We start from the raw sequence: 21,050 nt of genomic DNA on the forward strand, positions 1-21,050 counted from the left end.
ACATTTTCGTTCAACGTGAAACATGAAACGTCGGTAAGGGACTCTCTAGAAAAAATTTATCTCGTCCGCCGTTCGATGGCGACGGCGTGGGCGTTCGCCGTTCGTTCAGCGCTCTATGTATCCCGCGCACAGCTTTCTGGCGTTGCGTGTCCGTGTCCGTGTGGTTGTTTGTTATCAATTCTCTCTCCACGCCACACACGGTCAGTTATTCGTCGTTCCTCCGGCGCTCGACGGGAGGAAAGAAGAAGAAGAAGAAGACCAAAAAAATCAAATCCGGACTCGGAGAGGGAACGGCCGGCGCCGGAGTCATCGCCACGTTCTCGCGGATCCGCTCCGATCCGCTCGCATGAGCGGTGGCGTCGACAGTCGACACCCACGACCCACGGGTGGAGCGGAATGACGCGTCCGCGGCTGTGTCACACACGCTCGCGTGAGTCGTGAGAGAGGACGCAGGCCCGGGGCCTTTCGACGTGTCGTCGCGCGAGCCATGTCCCCGCTGTCCCGCCGAGGGGATCGCGTGCCACAGCTGATAAGAAGGCCGACCTGAGGACCGCGTGGAAGTCGCGCCCGTATCACGGGGGTTTCAGGTACGCCGCACCCGCCGCCGAGGTCAAGCAACTCGGGAGGGGGGTCTCCCGCCGCTCCCGGCTCCGGCCCCGCTCGAGGCAGCTCCCCTCCCGCGAACGCGTCCCCAAGTTACCGACGTCTCCCGGACTCCCGGTCTCCGTTCCGTCCCCCGCGAGCGACGCGCGGTCTATGCACATGATAATTTGTGACTAATGATAATTTTCAACTCTCTTGCAGCTTCGCGGATAATATACGTCGCGGCGGCGAGAGTCACGGGTCGGGAATGACACGAGGCGACCTGTGAATTGATGAGCGATATCCGTTTTGCGTACGATATTTTGACGTGTCGTTTTCGCCCGCCTTCGTACCTCATTCCTTCTCTCCTCGGTGAATTTATTATGGTATCATCATGACCACAATACCGCTGACTGATAAACAGCTTCATCAACTGGTGAGTCAAGAGATCGCGCTACATACGTTGGAACGTCACAATTATCTCATATCCTGAATGAGTTGGGAATTATTGTGGACGACACCGAGCGTCCCTTTTAAAAAAGTTAACGGGAAAACGTTGACGTTTAGATACCCCAATGGGTGAAGCTCAATTTAATCCTTTTGAATTTTATCGCGTAAACGTACGATTGTTTATTATTTGTAGAGTATTAGCATCGGGAAGGCTGTAAACGCGACGGAAACGCCGGTCAAGGTGAAACATGTCCGAAGTATCCTTTTCTAGTTTGATGAATACGACGATATACTCGTAGCATTTATTATCAATGTATATCTAATATCCGAGAGATCTACAATCGAGAAAGAAAGAGAAAATTTCCTTATAAACGAATAGGTGCTATCATCGGTACGTATCGAGAGAAGAGCGGCTGCATCTTCTGGACGTATATGCTGAGGCAGCCGTTGATGGAAAATCAGATCGTCGCATGGAAATTTTGTCACGTGCTGCACAAAGTATTGCGCGAGGGACATCCTCGGGTTATCGTCGACTCCCAGCGGTATCGCGGCAAGTTGGAGGACATCGGAAAACTCTGGCAACATCTCAGAGAGGGCTACGGTCGTCTGATACAGCTTTACGCGAGACTGCTAATTACTAAATTAGATTACCATAAGCGAAACCCGCGCTTACCTGGAAATTTGCATGTAACGCCGGAAGAGCTCGAAGCAATTGGAGAAAATGATATTAATATATAGTGAGTTACGTCTTTCTTGTAACTTTATGTAATATATGGTGTATATATATTACGTGCAATTAATTTCTTTTTTTAGTTTCCAGATGTCTGTTGAAATGTTCGATTATATGGACGACATTTTGAATTTGCAACATGCAGGTACGTCAAAATGTTCAACTTAACATGCTAGATTGAAGATTTTGCGATTATTTTCGCCCATTATCTCGTTTGAGATGTGAATTTTCGTAAAACAGTGTTTTTTGAACTCTATAATTGCAGTTTTCGGTTCTCTGGATTTATCACGATCCAATTCGATGACGCCGTGTGGCCAGTGTCGACTCGCGCCTTTAATTCCATGCATTCAGGACGCCTCGCAACTGTACGATTGCTGCGTGAAAATCCTGTTTAAACTCCACGGTGCGCTCCCGGCGGACACATTAACCGGACACCGCGATAGATTCACGAAGCAGTTCCATGAGCTGAAGAGCTTTTACAATACTGTCAAACATATGCAGTATTTTAAACATTTGATAACAATTCCGTCGTTACCTGAGGTAAAGTCTTTAATTAATAATTAATGTACGAGAGAGATTAATATATGTTCTATATAAATATTTCTTGTACGTGTATTTCAGAAGCCACCAAACTTTTTAATACAAGCCGAGTTGAGAACGTACGTCACGCCGATAGTGGTACTTCCGCCCGAACCATCTATAGATTCCGAGACTGCCATAGAAAACCTTATCGATACATCTGATACAGGATCATTAACGGGCGACCAGTTGGATTCCGTGAATACACGAAATGGCTCAATATCGCCCGATGCTCTTGCAGAAAGGTATAAGATTAACTTTTTTTTTTCTTTTCCCGTATTGCCGTTTTATTCCGTTTTTCCTAATTGAAAATCAAGCAAGATATGATAACAATTTTTGTATCTATTTTACAAATCACATAGATATAGTATGTATAAATAGAGTATATATAAATAGAGCATTATCTTTGTTTGGGCAAGGGGGTATATTTTCATCCCTTGCACACGCGCAGTTATATTTTGCTCCCGGCGGCCGCACAATTGTGCATGCGCGAAGAATGAGGATGTACCCCCTCCACCGAACTATCTTGAGTTATCTTGACAAGCGGGAGACACCTACAAGCTTTTTTTCTACATTACAAATACGTACTCTTTCAGAGACAGCCTTATTGATCATTTGTATCAAGAAAACGTTCGTCAGAGGCAAGAAGTAAATCATTTGTTAATGGACCATCAACAGATAGTTGCGGATTTTAGAAATCGCGTTCTAGAATTGGAGTCGACTCTTTCTACCAAAGTAAGTAACTCTTTCTGCTTATCCTGCATCTTTAATAATTTCACTCTCTTTCGTGAACTTACGTTGCGCAAATTTTTTAGAGTAATGAAATCGTAACGGAGAAGCAAACGTGTCAAAAATTAATGAAGGAAAACGCAGCTACGTTGACAAGAGTCCAAGAAATAGAAGGTTGGTGAGATATTAATTTCTTTGCAATTGTGCATTTAAAAAAAACGTATGTTTTTAAACAATTAATGATTTTGCTTTTATTAAACTTTTCAAGAAAAAAATGAAGTCTTGGAAGAAAAGTTTAAGAAACTCAAGGATGTTTACTCGAAGCTGAGAGAAGAACATATCAGTTTAATCAGAAAGGTACGTATTTGAGATATCGGCGATAAAAATTATTATCTACTATGTCCATCATTTTATTCACGACATTATTATACACGAAAGAAAGCTGAACTGGACAAGGAATTGGGAGGAATAAAGATATTACGAGAGCAATCTGAACGTCGAACGTTAAAAGCGGAAGAACGATTGCAAGAATTACTGCAAGGACAAACGTCGACGGAACAAGAAGCGCAGAAAGTAACGCAAGCACGCGAAGACTTGGAGGATGTAAGAAAGAAACTCGACGCTGTGCAAACTGAAAATCTGGTAAATTAACATTTTTATGTAATTGACGCTTTAATCCCCCAGTTATTTTATCACATATGCGCTGACAAGAAAATTCGTTACATTGTAGGCGTTAATAGCAAAGATAGATTTTATAACGTCCGAGAAAACAGCTTTGGAGGGAGATCTCCATGACTTGCTGGTGCAAAAGGAAGAGCTGGATTTACGGTTAGTAAATTTGGAAGCTGATGCCGAACGATCCCATAATCAAGTAAAAACGGACGCTAACACGGCTCTGTTCGACTTATTACGTGAGTAATAAAAACGTAATTAAACAAATATTTTTACTAAAGTTGGTTCGTACGGGATTATAAAGATTATTTGTTTCAGTGAACGCTATATCAGAGGCGGAATCTATCTTGCATCACGCGATGCATACGATCGATAACCCGGCCATATCGGCGCTAACTTGCACGCCCGATTATCTTGGAAGTTTATTGGAACCGACCGAAAAGTCGTTTAACGACTTGGAAGAGGCGTACAACAATTATGTGCTTGATACAACGAAGGGGAAAGCGCTAATTCGTACTGCTATACATGGCGCGTACTGTCTGGCTCTCTATCTGATATATGCAAAATCCACTTCGAATACATCTACGGATATTGGTATAGCCGACAGTAAGTCTTTTATGATCGCATGAAGATGCTTTAAATATTTGAGGGACTTTGAAGTATCTTGAAGAGAACGTAGAAATTTTTGACAAAAATTTAACACTCGTCTATATTAAACAGTTAAAAATGAATAACGAAAATATTCTGGAATGTGACAATCTTTTTAACGCTTTCTGTAAGACCCGTCGTACACTTGTAGGATTTGCCGATGAATGCAAACAATTAGGTTCGCAAGGTTTAATTATGTTGAGTTATATCAAAGAGAAGTCCTCAATGACCGGTGTGCAAATTGCAAATGTCAAAAGTCAATTACAAAAGATTTCGTCTCTTATAAGTACGTTATCGACTACTCAGAACAACGTGGAAATTATCGGGACTTTAGTAGAAAGCGAGTTGCAGAGTATGGATAAAGCTATAGAAGAAACGGTTGCAAAAATACAGGTGCTTAATGATAAAAATACTTGCAAGATCGAAAAAAAATGAGAAGACAAGAGATTTTAACAATCCTTCTCGTTTTACTTTTGATAGGATATGTTGGATAAATCTCGCGCGGCGGACTCGGGTTTGAAACTGAAGGTGAACGAACAGATCTTGGATTCCTGCACGGACCTAATGAAGTGCATAAGGAAATTAGTACAGAAGTCTCGCTTGCTACAGAGAGAAATTGTGGACCAAGGAAAGGTACGGGAAGTTTATTTTAACAATCATTTAGAAATGCGAGCTATCTCACACCGTCATACCTGATGTACTAAATAGTAGATAAATAATAATTGATATAAAAAGAAATTACAATTGAAAACCTTAATAATACTACTTCAGGGAACCGTTTCCGCTACTGAGTTTTACAAACGTAATCATCAGTGGTCCGAGGGTCTTATCTCGGCGGCAAAAGCGATTGCTATGGGCGCAAATTTTTTGTTGTAAGTTTATTACCAATTGCTAAAGTGTAATTGCTTAATAATTTTTTCAAATGTAGTTATATGTGTGTGTGTGTGTGTATACGTATTGCTACAGAGAAGCAGCGGACAAAGTTGTGTTAGGCAACGGCAAATTCGAGCAATTGGTTGTTGCCTCACAAGGAATTGCAGCGTCTACCGCACAATTGGTCGTCGCTAGTAGAGTCAAGGCTGACAGAAACAGTACCAATTTGACTGAACTCTCTAAAACTTCGAGAGAAGTGACTCAAGCTACGGCGAACGTTGTGGCGACTGCTAAAAGTTGCAATCATCTCGTCGAGGAAAACGGTATTTGATTTGAGAACATAAATTAAATTATTATCGCCGCATCGTGCCATCGTTTCTAAATGTTCTGTATCTCAATTTTGCAGAAGATCTAGATATGTCGAATCTGAGTTTACATCAGGCTAAAAAGCTCGAAATGGAGGCGCAAGTTCGAATCCTAGAACTGGAGCAGGCTCTAGAAACCAAGAGATTACATCTGGCTGCTCTTCGACGTCATCACTATCAGCTTGACGGTGAGAACGAGGCGTAAGCCGAACGTGGATTCGCGCTTACAATTAAGAATATTCAACAAACGCAAACATTGTACGTAGATAAAGAATCATACAGCAATTGTGTAAATTAGTTTCGAATTAACTAACCATCATAGAGATCAGTTTTTCATGGTTAGAAACGAAACTTATATTTCGTTTGTTGTCAGCATTTAAGTATTGTGCGTGTCTCGAAGATCAACGATATTTTTCCGTCGTATTATAGAAGTCGATTAAAATGTACTTTATCGAATAACACTCGAATACATTTTTATCGTTTATACGATGAATAATTTATATGATCGTTACGATCTTTTTTTTTTTAATCTACTTCCAGAATTTTTTTTACATTGTCTATTATTAGACAACGAACGTTTATAAGATAAAGTACATTTAAAATTTAATGAGCAATCATTCAAAATATCTAACGCGAGTTTCTATTACATTTGGAGTAATTTTATAAGAGAGTCGTGTTTTTTCCTATCATATATATATATGAAGAGGATTGTACGTTAAGTGACCAATATACCTGAAGCTATAGAAATCTAAAAAGTTTACTAACTTGTTATATGTACGTGCGAAATACTTTCGTTCTCGAATAGACGATTGCGTAGCAATTAATTTAGACTAAAACCCAACTTTCCATTACGTTTCCCTGCCGATCAGTTTGATATCACGGAAGATTCAACGTGAAAAAGAGAAAAAACTTAACATATATGAAATCCCTCTAATAGTCTTGTCAAAGTTATTATTTTATAAACAATTTTCTCAATAAACCATCAAGAGAGAATTATGTGTGCGTTTTTGATTTTTGCGTAAGTCAGTATACGTATATGCGATTACAGTTTCCTTTTAATTTATGTAATAATCAAATTATTAGGTAACATATCGCGTGGATAAAATTTACGAAGGGCGCGTATGATACAGAATTTATGATAATAAATTATAAATTTAGTTCTGCGAACCAATATTGTTTAAATACCAGTATCGACGGTGGATGAATCTATCGATAGTCAACAATGTCGACAGTACTCTTCCATTATTCCCGGATCCATTTGAGGGTCATGAAATTTTGCCTAAAGCTATCTTTAATTGGTACGATTGTTTCGGTTCAATATTAATTATTTGGATTGCAATTTATATTAATCGTTACGTCGATAAAGGCAAGAGGTTTGGCGGTCGAGCGGACAGGAAACTCCCGCGGTCCGCGTACCGAGACCGAGACCGTACCGAGCGATCAGCAGGAGGGGGAGGCGGGAGGCGGGAGGCGGCCTTTATTGCGCGATCAGCGGCCGCTCGGCCGCTCGCAGCGCAGCATGGCGTCGGCCGGGACGTGTGTCATCCTGGAACCTGGAACGCGCCCGCGGATGAGAAGCGCGGATAGACTTTGTGTTTTGCGCTTTCTCGAGGGCCGGACTTTCGCGCATAATTCATGTCTCGCGCATTAATGAAACTCCTCTCGTAAGGGCGCGAGCGCGAGGAGACAGGTGAGAGCCCGGAAGGGCGGGGGAAAATGGGCAAAGAAAAAGAGAGAGAGAGAGACGGAGAGGAGAAACGGTGGCGGGTGGGTACCTCGAGGGGCATCGCCGTCGCCTCGGCGTTTCCCTCGAATCCCCGGGATTCCGCGGGGACGGTGCGGATTCCGGACATGGCGGCAAATTTCGGTTTGGAATGCGGCGGTCGGCGGTACCGGGGACGGTGCGGGAGCCTGGCGAGGGGCGAGGGGAAGAGAGAGAGAGAGAGAGAGAGAGAAAAGGGGAGGGAGAAGGAAGGGGGACGCGTGAACGCGCAACGCGTCGCGTCCCGTCCCGTCCCGTCGTCCGCACGCGGGCGAGACACGGCCGCGGCGCGCGGTCACGCGCGGTTGATAATCGATGGTGGCGGAGAGGCAGCGGCGGAAACACGTTCTCCTGCGGCGCGTTTAAAACCGCCAACGGTGCGTGCCCGCGCGGAGCACACGTCGGGCCGCGTGCCGCGTTTCGAAGCGCAGTGGCGACTTATCATGGCGGCGTGATTTTTTTTTTTAGCTTGCCAGTCCGTGTGTGTCGCTCTCTCTCTCTCTCTCTCTCTCTCTCTCTCTCTCTCTCTCTCTCTCTCGTCCCCTACCCCCCTGCGCCCGTACCTGACGTCCCTCGAGGAATTCACTCGTGTTTCACTTGTGGGAGTTGCGGGAGTTAACTAACGCACGAGCGACCGCGACGAGGAGACCGCGGGGACTGTGTCGCGTGTGAGAGACCGAATCAGGAATTCCGTGAAACCTCGTCCCCCGGGAACCTGGGGCCCCCGCCCGCACGTCGCCCGACGAACCCCGACGTCGTCTCTCGCCTCCTGGGAAACGGAGCGCGGTGCGCGACGTATACCGACGAACAAGGGGCCCCCGCGTTTTTAGTTCAAGAACCCTTTTTATGTACGTGCAACGCGCACACGTATGCGAGCGTATGTATGCGCACGTACATTTGTTTACAAATTTCGTGCTCCCCCGATAGCTGCGGCGAACGTTCGCCGGACGATGTAGCGGTGCTCCGTGGTGGATACCCAGCTGAAAAGGATAGCCTCCCCCTATCATCTTGTACCTTGTGACTTTTTAAAGATACGCCAGGATGAACAAGCGGCGTAGAACGTCGTCGGTGGCGAGTCGCGGCACCGAGGAAGACAGCGACGACGTCCCGCCCGAGCCGACGAAGAGGAGGAAAAAACTTGATCCTGTGAGTGTGCGCGCGTTTCTTCTTCGATATTCCTGCGACCCGTGACCCGTGATCCTCCCTCATATTTGTATGTACATAAATCGTGTATGCCGTTGAACGCGCGCTAATAGCCTCTTATCCTTGTGCAGAGCGATCTGTGCCAACAACTGTACGATATACTTCGCAATCAGAAGAAGGAGGATGGATCCCTGTTGTGCGACGCGTTTATACGTGTGCCGAAACGCCGGCAGGAGCCGGGATACTACGAGGTTGTCTCTAATCCTATAGATCTGTTGAAAGTGCAGCAGAAGCTGAAAACGGACGAGTATCGCGATATGGACGACCTAGCCGCTGATATTCAACTTATGGTGAACAACGCCAAAGCTTTCTACATGGTAAGATTCGTATTCTGCTCAATCGTATCAATCTGGTGTTCAAATAAACGCTAAACCTTGCAATTTTTGTAGTATATTGCTATCCGTAAGTAATTTGCTTCCTGGCGAATGAGATCTTTTTGTTACGCGTATAATTTTTTGTAGCGTACCTCCCCCGAATACAAAGATGCGACTGAACTGTGGGAACTGTGTGTAAATACTAAAAATCGTATCATGGAGGAGTACGAAGAGCCAGAACCTAAGGGAAAACTTATTCTAAAAGTTGGCAGATTGGTAATTTTTTATCGATTCAATCGATTTACGCACGCGATATGTACACCGTGGTGAAATTATTAATCCATTAATGTATGTTCAGGCGCGTAAAGTAACGACGCGACAAGACGATGCGGAAGATACTTCGGAAAGTTCGACGAATCTCGACGAGGAAACTATGCAGCTATTCGAAGATTTGTTTGCGGCGGTTATGACAGCGACCGATCCCACTGACAATAACAGACCTCTTCATATTATGTTTCAACTCAAGCCGTCTAAAAAGGTTCGTAGTTTATCCTTAAATTGTTATTATTGAATTGACATACCGTGCTTACTTGAAATCTCATTAACGTCGCAGCTTTATCCCGAATATTACGACGTCATCGAGACCCCGATCGATTTGAAGACCATCGCGAGGAAGATTCAAGAGGGTGCGTACAGCTCACTCGGCGATATGGAGAAAGATCTAATGCTCGTGTGCCGTAACGCCTGTCAATTTAACGAGCCTGGCTCGCAGATTTATAAGGATGCCAAACTTTTGAAAAAGATAATTACCGCGGCCGCGAGAAGACAAGACGGCGGATTTGGCAATACCCTTAAGATCGCTACAACCGCACCGTCGACGAGAAGCAAAAGGGGCAGTCGTACCATGGCGCAGTCGTTAATAGCACAAACCGCAGCATTACCCGACGAAGATGATGAGAGCGATGACGAGGAAGAAGAACCCGCCGAGACTGAGGAAGCTGATAATCCACAATGGCAATTATTTCAAACCATTCGGACAGCTCCTAATAATCAAGGTATGATTTGCGCGTTGTATTATAATATTACGAATTTATTTATCGTATTACGGACTGTGTTTTATATGACATAACTATGGGTTGTAGGTGTAAGGATGAGCGAATATTTTTGGAAGCTTCCATCAAAGAGATTATATCCTGATTACTATAAGATGATTAAAAATCCTATATCTTTATTACAAATACGTACAAAGATAAAGGTATGTATTATGCTATGACAATAGGATAATTCATTTATATTAAAATGCTTGTTAGTTTTATATTCATCTCCCCAATCGCGTCATTTGCAGAAAGGCGAATATGGTACTGTTAGTGAAGTAGCTGGAGATATGAATATCATGTTTGAAAATGCTAAGAAATATAACATGCATACTTCTCGACTATACAAGGTAAGAATTTTATGGTTGACGCATCTTACTTTAACTGCCATTGTATTTATATAAGTACGTATAAGTGATTTCCCAATTCTTCAAATTCTAAAGGATTTAGCGATTGAATGAAATTGGAAAATTGCTACAACGTAATTGCGGTATAGTTGTTCACGCATGTTTTCCATTTTATTGCAGTGTGCTGTTAAATTGCAAAAAATCATGCAGGAGAAGGTACAAGAACTCTTAGAATTCGACCAGGTAATACGCTGTGTAAATTAAACAATAATTTTTACCACGTGCGGTATTTTTGAAAAGCGGATGTAACATATCAAGTTTTCAATATCTCCATAGGATTCCGATTCGGATAGCGAATCCGAGAACAGTTTGCAGCAACCTAAATTGATTAAACGTGCGTCGAATTTGTTGACACGAGGGAAATACAAAGACAATATACCGTTGAAGAAGAGATTGCACGCATTAGTCAAGTGTGTTATGGAATACGTTGTAAGTAATTCTAAAAAATGTTACGTTTCACATAGTCGGTCGACGTCTAGCGTGCCGTATTCTTTTATAGTGTGAAGACGGTCGGCAGCCTATGTTAATGTTTATGGAGAAGCCTTCCAAAAAATTATATCCGGACTACTATCAAGTGATAGCGGAACCCATAGACATGCTGGCGATCGAAGCTAATATTAAAGTGGAGAAATATCAAAGCGAAAACGAATTGATACTGGATTTTAAGGTACTTATCATCTTACCTTATCAATTACAATAATTTGCGATAGATATTTAGTTTATCCTTTGTCTTTTATAGTTGATGTTTAATAATTGCCGTCAATACAACGAGGAAGGTTCATTGATATATGAAGATGCTAATACATTGGAGAAAGTTTTGATGGATAAGGTAAAAGAATTAGGACCTTTGCCGGACAATCCTAGATCCAAATCCACCGCATCGACCCCAACCAGAAACGTCGGGTATGTCGTAATTCATATGAAGGACGTAACAGTGCTCGTTCGTTTTAACCTTTTTCTCTCTACCTCTCTCTTTTTCTCCCGTTCTCTATGTTCAGGCGACCGAAAAAAGTGATACCGGTTCATCTGCAAAAATTACGAACTCTGTACGATACTATAAAAGACTACCACGATGCAAAAGGGAGGCAGTTATCTCTAATTTTCATGAAATTACCAAATAAAAATGAATATCCAGATTATTACGAGGTGATAAAGCAGCCTATACATATGGAGAAGATAGCTTCGACTTTGAAGAATAACGGATACGACAACTTGGACGAGTTGGTGTCCGATTTTATATTAATGTTTGACAACGCTTGCAAGTATAACGAGCCGGACTCGCAAATATACAAGGTTTGTATAGCAAGGGGGTACCTTATTTTATATATATATAAGCGTTCTATTCTATAAATATATTATCTCATTTGCTGAAAACCCTACACATATCATTTTTATTAATATTATTGAATTAATAAAAATACTTTGAAATTTTGATGCAAGACCAAGTAACTTGCAGTTGGTTAAAGGTTGACAATACGCAACTACTTGGTGTTTGCGCAGTAATCTTCAGTTGCGAGGTTTAATTACCTTGAGAGCATTTTCACATTGAATTTCACATTGAATATCATTTATATATATTACGCAGGACGTTTTAAGATAAGATCCCGTTCTCCACCTGTGATGGATACAAGAGCGGTTAACGACATACAATTCTAATTAAAATCATGGTTTCTGACAAATATTTCCCAAATATTGTTAAAAAAATTAAACGGTGTATTAAGCCCGAGATCTTTTAGCAATATTTAATTTGCGAAAAACTGACTCTTAATATATCTCGGAATATTTATCGTTCTCATTATTTTAACAATTACAGTTTAGAATAGGAAGGTAGTAATAACAGAGAAAATGGAGAAAATTTAAAACTATTTCCAGAGATTTTTGTTTAAAATTCGAACACGAAATACAGATTCTCGAATCGTGGAACACTGGCGGATGGAGGGTTCGTTGCTTCAATTGAAATTTCGCGGCAAAAGATGGAAAATCCAATCTGTTTACGGTTCGGAGTTTGGAGGTTACGTGGGGCTTCCTCGGTCGTCCCTTTATTTCATCCCGTCGTGCGAGGCTTTTTTATACGAACGACGCGTAGCCTACCCTCGTGAGACGCGTGGCATGTGATACTGTATAAAAATTTCCACAATTGTACATATAATTTATTGATCGCGCGCGATGATGTTCATACATTTTAACCTTGTTAACGATTAGCGCATTTTTATCGGGATTTCCCAAGCCTTTCGCACGGCGTGCTTCCAAATTTATCATTGACTTTAATCCCGTACGCACCGAAGTTTCGAGGATGTTCGTGGAAGTCGAGGAGAACGAGTTAGACGGTAACGCGACGCAAAACCCGTTGAAAGTCCGGCCGTGTTTCATACGCCTGTTGAGAGACAAGGAATTGGATATGCACATAAAAAGATGCAAAAAGAGCGAGAGAGAAGTAAACAGACAGATATAATCTTATCCGTATTATTTTCAATTGTCCTTTTGCTATATGAAGCTTTTTGTCAGAGTGCGGCTGCGGGTACAGGTATCGCACTGAGTGACAACGTATAACCAACGTTTTCAGGACGCCTTGATACTTCAAAGATTAGTGCTGCAAAGTAAACTGCAACTGAGCGAGGATGAGGAGAGTGTACCTGACGTGTCGGCTGCCATCCAAGAGATCCTGGCGACGATATTTACCGCGCTTTACAATCATCAGGACGAGGAGGGAAGATGTTACTCCGATTCTATGGCGGAGCTGCCGGAGCACGATATCGTCGACGGCAAAAAGTACGGATGCGCTTTGCGTATCTTTCAAATCTTTTTATCGAGATGATTATTCTGCTATTTATTCAGGTTCGAAAATGATAATTTAGGTACGAAACAGATATTTTTTTAAATGTTAAAAAACAGGGTACGAGGGCTGTCGTTAGATCTGATTAAGAGGAGATTAGATCGAGGAGTTTACAAAAGGCTGGATCGATTTCAAGAAGATGTTTTCACGTGCCTGGAGAGAGCACGGAGGTTATCGCGCACAGACTCGCAACCGTTCGAAGACAGCGTGGAACTCCAGGCATTTTTCCTACGCACTCGCGACGAAGTGACTCGCGGGGGAGAACTATTACAGTCGCCGGCGTTAAATTACACCCTCCTAGAGCTGTCTACTCAGGTAGCAGAACTTAAAAGAATAAAACAGCAGCAAGAATTGAATCTACCTAACGAAGACGAAAGTTGCGATGGAAATGAGACAAAGGTAAGTTAAATCGTCTTGTTTCAGACAAAATGTATTGTATTTTCGAGTTTGCAGCTGCTTCTTGTTGTGGCTTTCTGTGTAATTTAAAATGTTTGCGCTATTGCAGGACTCTGAAACAAATACGAATGAAACAAATAATACCGATAATGGAGGTTCTATGAGTTTCAATCAAGAAGTATACAGGGCTGGCGACTTTACATACATCGAGCCTACGGAGAGGGGCATGGAGTATAGCGTTGTTCTCATAGAAAGACTTTGGACCAACGCTGATGGCCAGCAGATGTTGTACGGGAATTTATTTTATAGACCCAGCGAAACGTATCACGTGGCATCGCGAAAATTTCTGGACAAAGAATTATTTAAGAGCGACGCTCACGTAGCGGTACCCTTAGCGAAAGTAGCCGGCAGATGTTGCGTTCTAAGTGTAAAGGATTATTTTCGAATGCAGCCTGAAGGCTTCCAGGAAAAGGACGTTTACGTATGCGAATCACGTTACTCCACAAAAGCCCGGGCGTTCAAGAAGATCAAGGTCTGGAATTTCGATCCCGATCACTTGACTTTGGTTCCCAGAGAAAAACCATTAGAACCGAAACGAGTGATATCGGTGTATAAAGAACGATTGGAGAAACATAAAGAAGAAATCGCCGAGTTGGAGGAGGGAGAAAAATTGATGGAAAAGGAAAGACCTGTTAGTAATTGAATTAAAATATTTTTTTCATTTGCCCGAGATGTCAACCCTTCCTCTTTTTAACTATTTCAATTATTTTTATCTTGCAGAATGTGATACTATATAACCCGGAAGACACGGAGAACACGTATTACGAACAGTACAGCATGTGCGTGGGATCTGTGAAAACCGGCGATTTTGTTTACGTAGCGACAGACGGAGGCAGGCAACAAATAGCACAGGTCGATTCTATATGGTCAACCAAAGAGTAAGTTATTAAATCATTTGTTTTTATATATTACTGTAACATTTGTATTATATGATAAGTAACGTGCCGTATATTGCGTTTTCAGCGGGAAGTGTTATTTCAAGGGCCCATGGTTATTGATGCCTACAGAAGTGCCACATGCGCCTACGAAATTATTTTATAAGCAAGAATTGTTTTTATCTACCGTAGATGGTACTCATCCCATAGTAGCTATTGTTGGAAAGTGTGCCGTCCTTGATTACGGAGACTATATATGTAGTGAGTGCTCCCATTGTTCCATCCGTTTAACGAGTTTAAATGAATGAGATTAAAAGACGAATTGACGTTATTTGGATGAATTATACAGGCAGACCGACGGAGATACCGGAGGACGACGTGTACATTTGCGAATCGTTTTACGACGAAAGTAAGAGCTTGATAAAAAAGTTTGGCCAAGAGGGTTTAAAGAAGTTCAATCACACGCCAGCGGTGACCGAAGACGAGATCTACTTCTTCCGAAGGTCCATTAATCCTGCGAAGGTATGTATGAGACACAAATACGTTAACTAACGTAAATGCATATTCAGTTTACTCGGCGAATAATAGGATATGTCCTTATTTCATTCTATGCTACTAACTATGAGATTATTGCTTTGCATGTCATGTGTGTGTTGTAGGTTTCGAGCGACGTGGCTCAGACGCAAAGTCAAGTCAAGTCCGTCACGCCCAGCTCGGCTCAATTTGAAATGGTAATTACTAATCACGAAATCTTATATCTTTTTTTAGTAACGTAACAATATGCAATCGCACGTTCCTTCGAGGGATCACACGCAAGCTGATATAGCAAAAGTCTGATCCACCAGTATGTTTTTATTCTCGCGAAAAAAAGAAAGGCGAAACATGCTTTTCCCGTCGATCCAATTCGATTAAATTATTTGCGTGTGATACACAAGTATTTTTGTTATATCAACAGAATGCATTTACACGCATGTTTTCGATCTATGCCGGCATATTCATATTCTTTCTTTTGTTTTGATTATGTAACTTATGTGTTAGTATTTGTGTTTCGAGCGGTTTTATCCGACAATTTTAAATCAGAGCACCTGTTGGGTTTATCGCTAGTATGTTAAACGAACGCAAAGCACACCACCGAAAGATCTTGCTTCCATGTCATTCTAATCCAACTAATGTAAGAATGAAGAATTCGCTTTGGAGTATACATATCAACTAATCTGTTTATGCAAAAAGTTCCAATTAACAATTATACACGTTGTGACTGTATATACGTTACATATACGTACATCGAGATACATATATTGATGTCGAATTGGAAAAAAAATGAAACGGATCTTATACATTAGTTACATTACATTCGAGAGAGAGAGAGAGATTAAGTATACAGAATATAATGTGGGAGGGTATCGCGATTGCCTTTCTTTGGACGGACGCGAAAGAAGGGATAACGTTCCTTTTAATTATATACCAACTTTTACTACTGGAGAAAGTCGCGAAAATTTCGCGATCGGTAGTAAGGGATAACGAAGGTAACATAAGCATAAATGGTATAGGAAGCGTCACCATTGTTACCGAAGCTGGAACCAGATGTACTAAGCATGGGGGTAGGATTAGGAGTGGGAGTGGGAGTAGGAGTTGGGGAAGACAGCATGGATGCTGGTGGTCCACCATCCGTTGGATCTACGGAAGCTCAACCGGTGCTCTCCAATACTCAGACACCTGTGTCGACTAAGAAGGTAGGCTTTACCGTGACCACTTTATTTTTTATTTTTCTGTTCTGTTCATTCTTATCAACTATTGTCACACGTCATATTTTGTTTATTTTACTTTCTTTTTTATTTTTTGAGAAATATGCCAGCATACATATACCTCTTTTCGTTCTCTGCACCGTTTTAAGACACCACCTGTCTTATCAAATAGATCGACAATTTGATGTTATCTCTGTTGAGAGATGTTAAAGGCAATATTGCTCGTTCACATGAACACGGTGACATTATAATTTGTGTTTTCTCTTCTGTTTAGAAAACGGCGGGTAAGAAATTAGTTACGGGCTATATTTTGTATTCGAGTAAAATGCGAACGCAGATTACACAAAACAATCCTGAATCGTCCTTCGGAGAGATTAGCAGAATTGTTGGCAACGAGGTATTTATTTCTTTTTTACTGTTGATTTTTTAGTTTATTACAATGAAAGTTTCGATGAAGGAATGTATGCAGAATAAATTTTCTCATACATGACTGACACGACGATGATCGACGTTCAAGCATCAAATTTGTTGAACCATGTAAACTTTGATCATTTGACATTTATGTCAATGTGATAAGGCAAAAAGGAATTGAAAAGATAATTGATCGTATGTAAAGAGATGTCATTTTGCATTCGGGTCGTTAAAACGCATTATTCAGCATACTTGGTCCTTTATCCAAATAAATTATATCGCAATGGCTACTTTCCATTCGTATAAATATAGATGTCTTGTGTATAAAATAATAATGCATCTTTTACTATAATAGATAGGATTCTTTTAACATAAGAGTAGTACATTATGTAATCTTCTATTTCTGCGTATCTAAATTCTGCACACGTTGTCGCATTGTAATTTATATCGTCTGCGCATCGATTTATGTCATTGTCATTATTTTCGACGTTTAAATGTCATCTGCATTATCCAGTCTCTCGTAGAAGAAGAGAGTAGCCATTGAAACAGTTCGTCGAACCACTTTCCAAGTGTCAAAAAGGTTTTGCCAACCGTTTGCCGACGGGTTACGAGTAACGTAACGGGATTGATCAACGTAAAACGTAAAACCACTTTCGCGTTCCAGTGGAGGAAATTGCCGGCGGGAGAGAAGCAAGCATGGGAGGAGCGGGCGATCAAGATGAACGAGGACGGCGGCCAGCTGAAGGGCACGGCTTCGGTGGGCACGAACTCCACGCAGGACGTCGTGTACGAGTGCTGCTGGGACAAGTGCGACTGGCAGTTCGAGGACATGACCGATTGCATCGATCACTGCATCGCGGAACAGGACGGTCATGTGCAATCGTCGTTCGTAAACGCTCCTAGCGGTGAGTACATCACGTGGCACGACGTCGCACGACGCAAAGGATTAAACTGTGACTAACGTTCTATCGATGTTACAGATGTGGAATTTCAGTGCCAGTGGCGTGGCTGCGGCCGAACGAAGAAATCTGTCCCGCCGTTCCCGAGTGTGCAGAGACTCGCGAGGCACGTTAAGGAGGTGCATATTCTCAAGTCGCACGGGCGCATAATACCACCTTCCGAGAGAAGCAGGTAGGAATTTATCTTTCTTTTTCTTTTTCTTTCGTACGTCGTTTTGTAAAACGCACTTTTGTAAACGCCCCGTGCGATTCCCGCAGGAATTACATGGCCTCGAAAGGACCCACGGTACTGCCGCCGATGGATACAGGTAATTGTATATTATTTCAAATTTTTTATATAAGCGCGATATGAATAAGGGAAAAACACATTTCACGTAGAAACTTCAGCTGCCGCAACTCAGACAAGCAGCTTGCCCGCCACTAAACAGCCAGAGCCGATGTTCGTCGCGGTACCACCAAGACCAAGTCGCGTATTGCATTCGGACGCTTATCTGAGGTAGGCTTAGGCGCCAAACACCTCGCGGATGATTAGCTTTTGACGTCACGCTAAATGCGTCACTCTCTTTCACTCGCAGGTATATCGAGGGTCTGAACGTAGAGAATCGCTACATATCAAATTGGGATAAGCAGATGAACGCCAATCCGGATAATACGCAGATCCCCGATGTGACGAAACTACCGGCCGAGTGGCTGGGTAACGGCGTTGGGAACCATGGGAATGTGGTAAACGCCTTGTGGACACTCAGAAACATGATGATGCGGGATGTGTTAGCCATCAATAAAACTTTATAGTTTATAAACTGTTAAGATTTATAATTCTTGAAAGAGCGACGCATCCTACACTACACAGACCTATTGACGCTAGATGAAAGACTGACGATAATTCAATCGTTTAAATCAATATTTATATAGGACTTTCCTTTTCGTTCTCTTCATTCATTTTTCTTTATTTAATTACGTACGATAAGTGTTCGGTGAAATATCTCTTGTCTACTTTAAATATTTTTAGGCAAAGGTATTTTGCAAGTTGACCATGTCTGAAATTAATTCAAATCGCTCAGACATTAAACATGGCTTATTTTATACGATTGGCAAGAAAAATTTTGTTTTTTTTTACAAATAAAATGTTTATGTGCTTTTTGTTTCTCTGAATTAAATAAATTCTGTTTTAATCACTTTCGATCACATACTTAGGACTATACGATGTGTGTACATAAAAAAAAAGAAAATCGTACTACATAGAAAATTATCATTGTGTAAATACGCCTGCTAAATTTTTATTTTCACTTTTCGAACAAAATTTTATACGTTCTGTATAGCGCAAGTAATACATATTCTTGTATTAGAGAATATACGAAAGCTGAAACTCTTCCCGTATTAGATTGCGCGTGTAATAATGGGAAGCTACGTATGTATATAGAAAGAAACTCTTGCGAGGCAGCGTTACTGATAACGCAACTGGCGTCGCACTTCTTTATCAGTGCTGCTTTCATAATTCTCAGAAGACGTTGAGGGGACATAGTAAAATTAATCAAATGATCTGCTATCGATTAAAATCTAAAAAGAGAAAAGAGGGTGGAATCCTGCGTCTCGTATGCAACAATGTAACCTCGTAGTACATTATTTTTTAAGAATTTTCGATACGATCGGAAGAATTTTGAAAACGTACTGGCAAATACAAGATGAAATTTTTACTAAAGTGTCGTGTGTGTATATATATATGTTTCTTGATACGATATATTTGTAGAGTTAACTACGCTCCTTTTCTACATGAACTGCTTAGCATTAATTCTGAAGATTCATTATATATCTTGGCTAAATAAATTTTCGCTGCTACTGACGTGAGAATACGTTTCACCAACGAATGTGGATCGACTTAAATTCACTTGTCAACGAAGTTACACATTCGATCCTTCGCACAGTAACACTTCGACATCGTTAGTAATTTATATAGTTCTACATTCATTTTACCTTTACTCATTAGTAGCGAGAAATTTAATCGCTTTGATGTATAAAACGTTTGTTATCCTAACGTACGGTATTCAGCATTTGACAAAATATTACATATTTTTGTATATGTAATGTACCGATATGTGCATTATAACGTGAGTTTTTTGTGTGGGTTGCCATAGTGCCAGACTTTCTAAAAGAAAGTCGTGTGAAGAGTTAATAATACTAAACGTGGAATGCCGTTACTAATAAATAAGTAGTAACTTCTGAAAACTTACTCGGGTATTATAGTCCGGCAAAAAGGCTTACTTTTTGTATAATATGATTTATTACCTCACTGGCACACAATTTTCGTTCTATAATACAAGTGCTTTCCTACGTATACATCCAACAGTTTTATATTTTTTTCCACATCGAGAAACAATCTTGATTTATATCGTTTCACTTTGCGCTGATCGAACAAATTCAATTCAATTTATCTTCTACAAATGGTTACAAAGGCAAATTGATCATTGCAATTCGAGGAGTGAGAATTCTTTCCGGTTTTTTTAAATATGCTATGCTTACAGACATTCTATAAAAAAATATACGCACGGTGTCTCGTTTCAAAAATCACTGACTCTACCACCGTGCTGCCAGTCGCCCCATTTAGTAGGATCTTTCTCGCTATTTGTTATCAGTTCTCCAGTTCTCGGGTCAGTTTCCACTAATACTAGATCCACGAACCGTTCCCGCGGTCCCACTTCTACATATCGATCAAGGAAGAATCGGTATGAAAATTCTCAAAGCTCTAAGCGCAGACAATTTAATGTGAAAGTTTATATCGTAACATTATAAAAACGATATCTCGCGTATCAGTATCTTTGCACACTATATTCCATTTTATTAATCGCTATTGCATACTTGGTATCGGCTGCAATTTAAGTTTTTCATGAAACTGCTTCATTCGCGGCGACTCTCTGTCGTTATCCGAAGGTTGGTCTAAAATCTCTTTCGTTTTCAGGAAAAAAGCACCTGAACGTATCATTCATTCAATTTTTACGTCCAACGAACATTACATAAATCGAAGCAAGAAGCAATGATTATATTCGCAAAAAAAAAAAAACTATTTCATACGCGAACTTGAAATATTCCGAAGCTTCGATCTCGACACGTACTTGTGACAAATCGCCTGCAGCTTCTTATTTGTAGATTCGTCAGAAAATTTATGCGAATCATAGTGCGAATGTTTCGCAAGGAATTACACGCAGCTGTCCGTATTGAAAGCATTGACGTGGATAATTGCTAATTTTGTTAATAAAACACTGTCGCCATTCGCCAATGTGTGACTAGTACAGTTCGTACAGTTACTGTATGTACCAGCTAGTACAGTTTACCCCTCGCGAGAAATTATCATCTATTATAACATTTTCT

At 41.2% G+C, this 21,050-nt stretch overlaps 3 protein-coding genes across 9 annotated transcripts; 2 read left to right on the top strand and 1 right to left on the bottom strand.

Annotated features, from left to right (window-relative positions):
• The first annotated feature begins 124 nt into the window (after nt 1–124).
• Hip1 (Huntingtin interacting protein 1) lies at nt 125–6,310 on the top strand. Of its 2 annotated transcripts, XM_077400038.1 has the most exons (18): nt 125–587; nt 805–1,018; nt 1,226–1,289; nt 1,412–1,769; nt 1,846–1,907; nt 2,028–2,302; nt 2,384–2,586; nt 2,938–3,076; nt 3,157–3,244; nt 3,339–3,427; nt 3,509–3,712; nt 3,801–3,981; nt 4,061–4,348; nt 4,542–4,783; nt 4,871–5,023; nt 5,162–5,262; nt 5,357–5,586; nt 5,670–6,310. In XM_077400038.1, exons 2-18 carry the CDS (start codon nt 977–979, stop codon nt 5,831–5,833), a joined length of 2,883 nt encoding a protein of 960 aa, XP_077256164.1. In that variant the 5' UTR covers nt 125–587; nt 805–976; the 3' UTR covers nt 5,834–6,310. The 2 variants fall into 2 exon arrangements, with proteins under 2 accessions (XP_077256164.1, XP_077256165.1); XM_077400039.1 differs by lacking the exon at nt 1,226–1,289.
• An 824-nt stretch (nt 6,311–7,134) lies between these two features.
• On the top strand, nt 7,135–18,862 carry Polybromo (protein polybromo). Of its 6 annotated transcripts, none has more exons than XM_077400025.1 (27): nt 7,135–7,318; nt 8,318–8,536; nt 8,665–8,910; nt 9,055–9,183; nt 9,266–9,445; nt 9,521–9,962; nt 10,050–10,162; nt 10,253–10,351; nt 10,529–10,591; nt 10,685–10,837; nt 10,908–11,075; nt 11,148–11,311; nt 11,407–11,701; nt 12,972–13,177; nt 13,301–13,640; nt 13,747–14,328; nt 14,418–14,575; nt 14,661–14,833; nt 14,922–15,094; nt 15,232–15,303; nt 16,123–16,305; nt 16,592–16,714; nt 17,393–17,633; nt 17,709–17,859; nt 17,946–17,995; nt 18,066–18,183; nt 18,263–18,862. In XM_077400025.1, the coding sequence occupies exons 2-27, from the start codon at nt 8,432–8,434 to the stop codon at nt 18,477–18,479; spliced, it is 4,944 nt and encodes a 1,647-aa protein (XP_077256151.1). In that variant the 5' UTR covers nt 7,135–7,318; nt 8,318–8,431; the 3' UTR covers nt 18,480–18,862. The 6 variants fall into 6 exon arrangements, with proteins under 6 accessions (XP_077256151.1, XP_077256153.1, XP_077256156.1 ...); XM_077400027.1 differs by having other exon boundaries at nt 8,422–8,536; XM_077400024.1 differs by lacking the exon at nt 7,135–7,318 and adding an exon at nt 7,865–8,238.
• On the bottom strand, nt 18,860–20,902 carry LOC143894054 (uncharacterized). The gene is made up of 2 exons (XM_077400085.1): nt 20,541–20,902; nt 18,860–20,382 (listed from the first exon to the last, which is right to left on the bottom strand). The coding sequence occupies exons 1-2, from the start codon at nt 20,662–20,664 to the stop codon at nt 20,243–20,245; spliced, it is 264 nt and encodes an 87-aa protein (XP_077256211.1). The 5' UTR covers nt 20,665–20,902; the 3' UTR covers nt 18,860–20,242.
• Nucleotides 20,903–21,050: the final 148 nt, after the last annotated feature.

The sequence above is a fragment of the Temnothorax americanus genome, unplaced genomic scaffold (genome assembly GCF_048541705.1).
Source record: "Temnothorax americanus isolate GAGA-0224 unplaced genomic scaffold, ASM4854170v1 Scaffold13, whole genome shotgun sequence".
NCBI classification, from domain to species: domain Eukaryota; kingdom Metazoa; phylum Arthropoda; class Insecta; order Hymenoptera; family Formicidae; genus Temnothorax; species Temnothorax americanus.

What these genes read in the sequence shown, in the direction of transcription:
- LOC143894054 (XM_077400085.1), bottom strand. Translation starts at nt 20,664, where the DNA reads ATGATACGTTCAGGTGCTTTTTTCCTGAAAACGAAAGAGATTTTAGAC. An exon ending in TAAATTGCAGCCGATACCAA is followed by an intron (nt 20,383 to 20,540) that starts GTATGCAATAGC and finishes ATCGATATGTAG; the next exon opens with AAGTGGGACCGCGGGAACGG.
- Hip1 (XM_077400038.1), top strand. Translation starts at nt 977, where the DNA reads ATGACCACAATACCGCTGACTGATAAACAGCTTCATCAACTG. An exon ending in ATAAACAGCTTCATCAACTG is followed by an intron (nt 1,019 to 1,225) that starts GTGAGTCAAGAG and finishes TATTATTTGTAG; the next exon opens with AGTATTAGCATCGGGAAGGC. An exon ending in CAAGGTGAAACATGTCCGAA is followed by an intron (nt 1,290 to 1,411) that starts GTATCCTTTTCT and finishes ATAAACGAATAG; the next exon opens with GTGCTATCATCGGTACGTAT.
- Polybromo (XM_077400025.1), top strand. Translation starts at nt 8,432, where the DNA reads ATGAACAAGCGGCGTAGAACGTCGTCGGTGGCGAGTCGCGGCACCGAG. An exon ending in ACCCCAACCAGAAACGTCGG is followed by an intron (nt 11,312 to 11,406) that starts GTATGTCGTAAT and finishes CTCTATGTTCAG; the next exon opens with GCGACCGAAAAAAGTGATAC. An exon ending in CACCTGTGTCGACTAAGAAG is followed by an intron (nt 16,306 to 16,591) that starts GTAGGCTTTACC and finishes TCTTCTGTTTAG; the next exon opens with AAAACGGCGGGTAAGAAATT.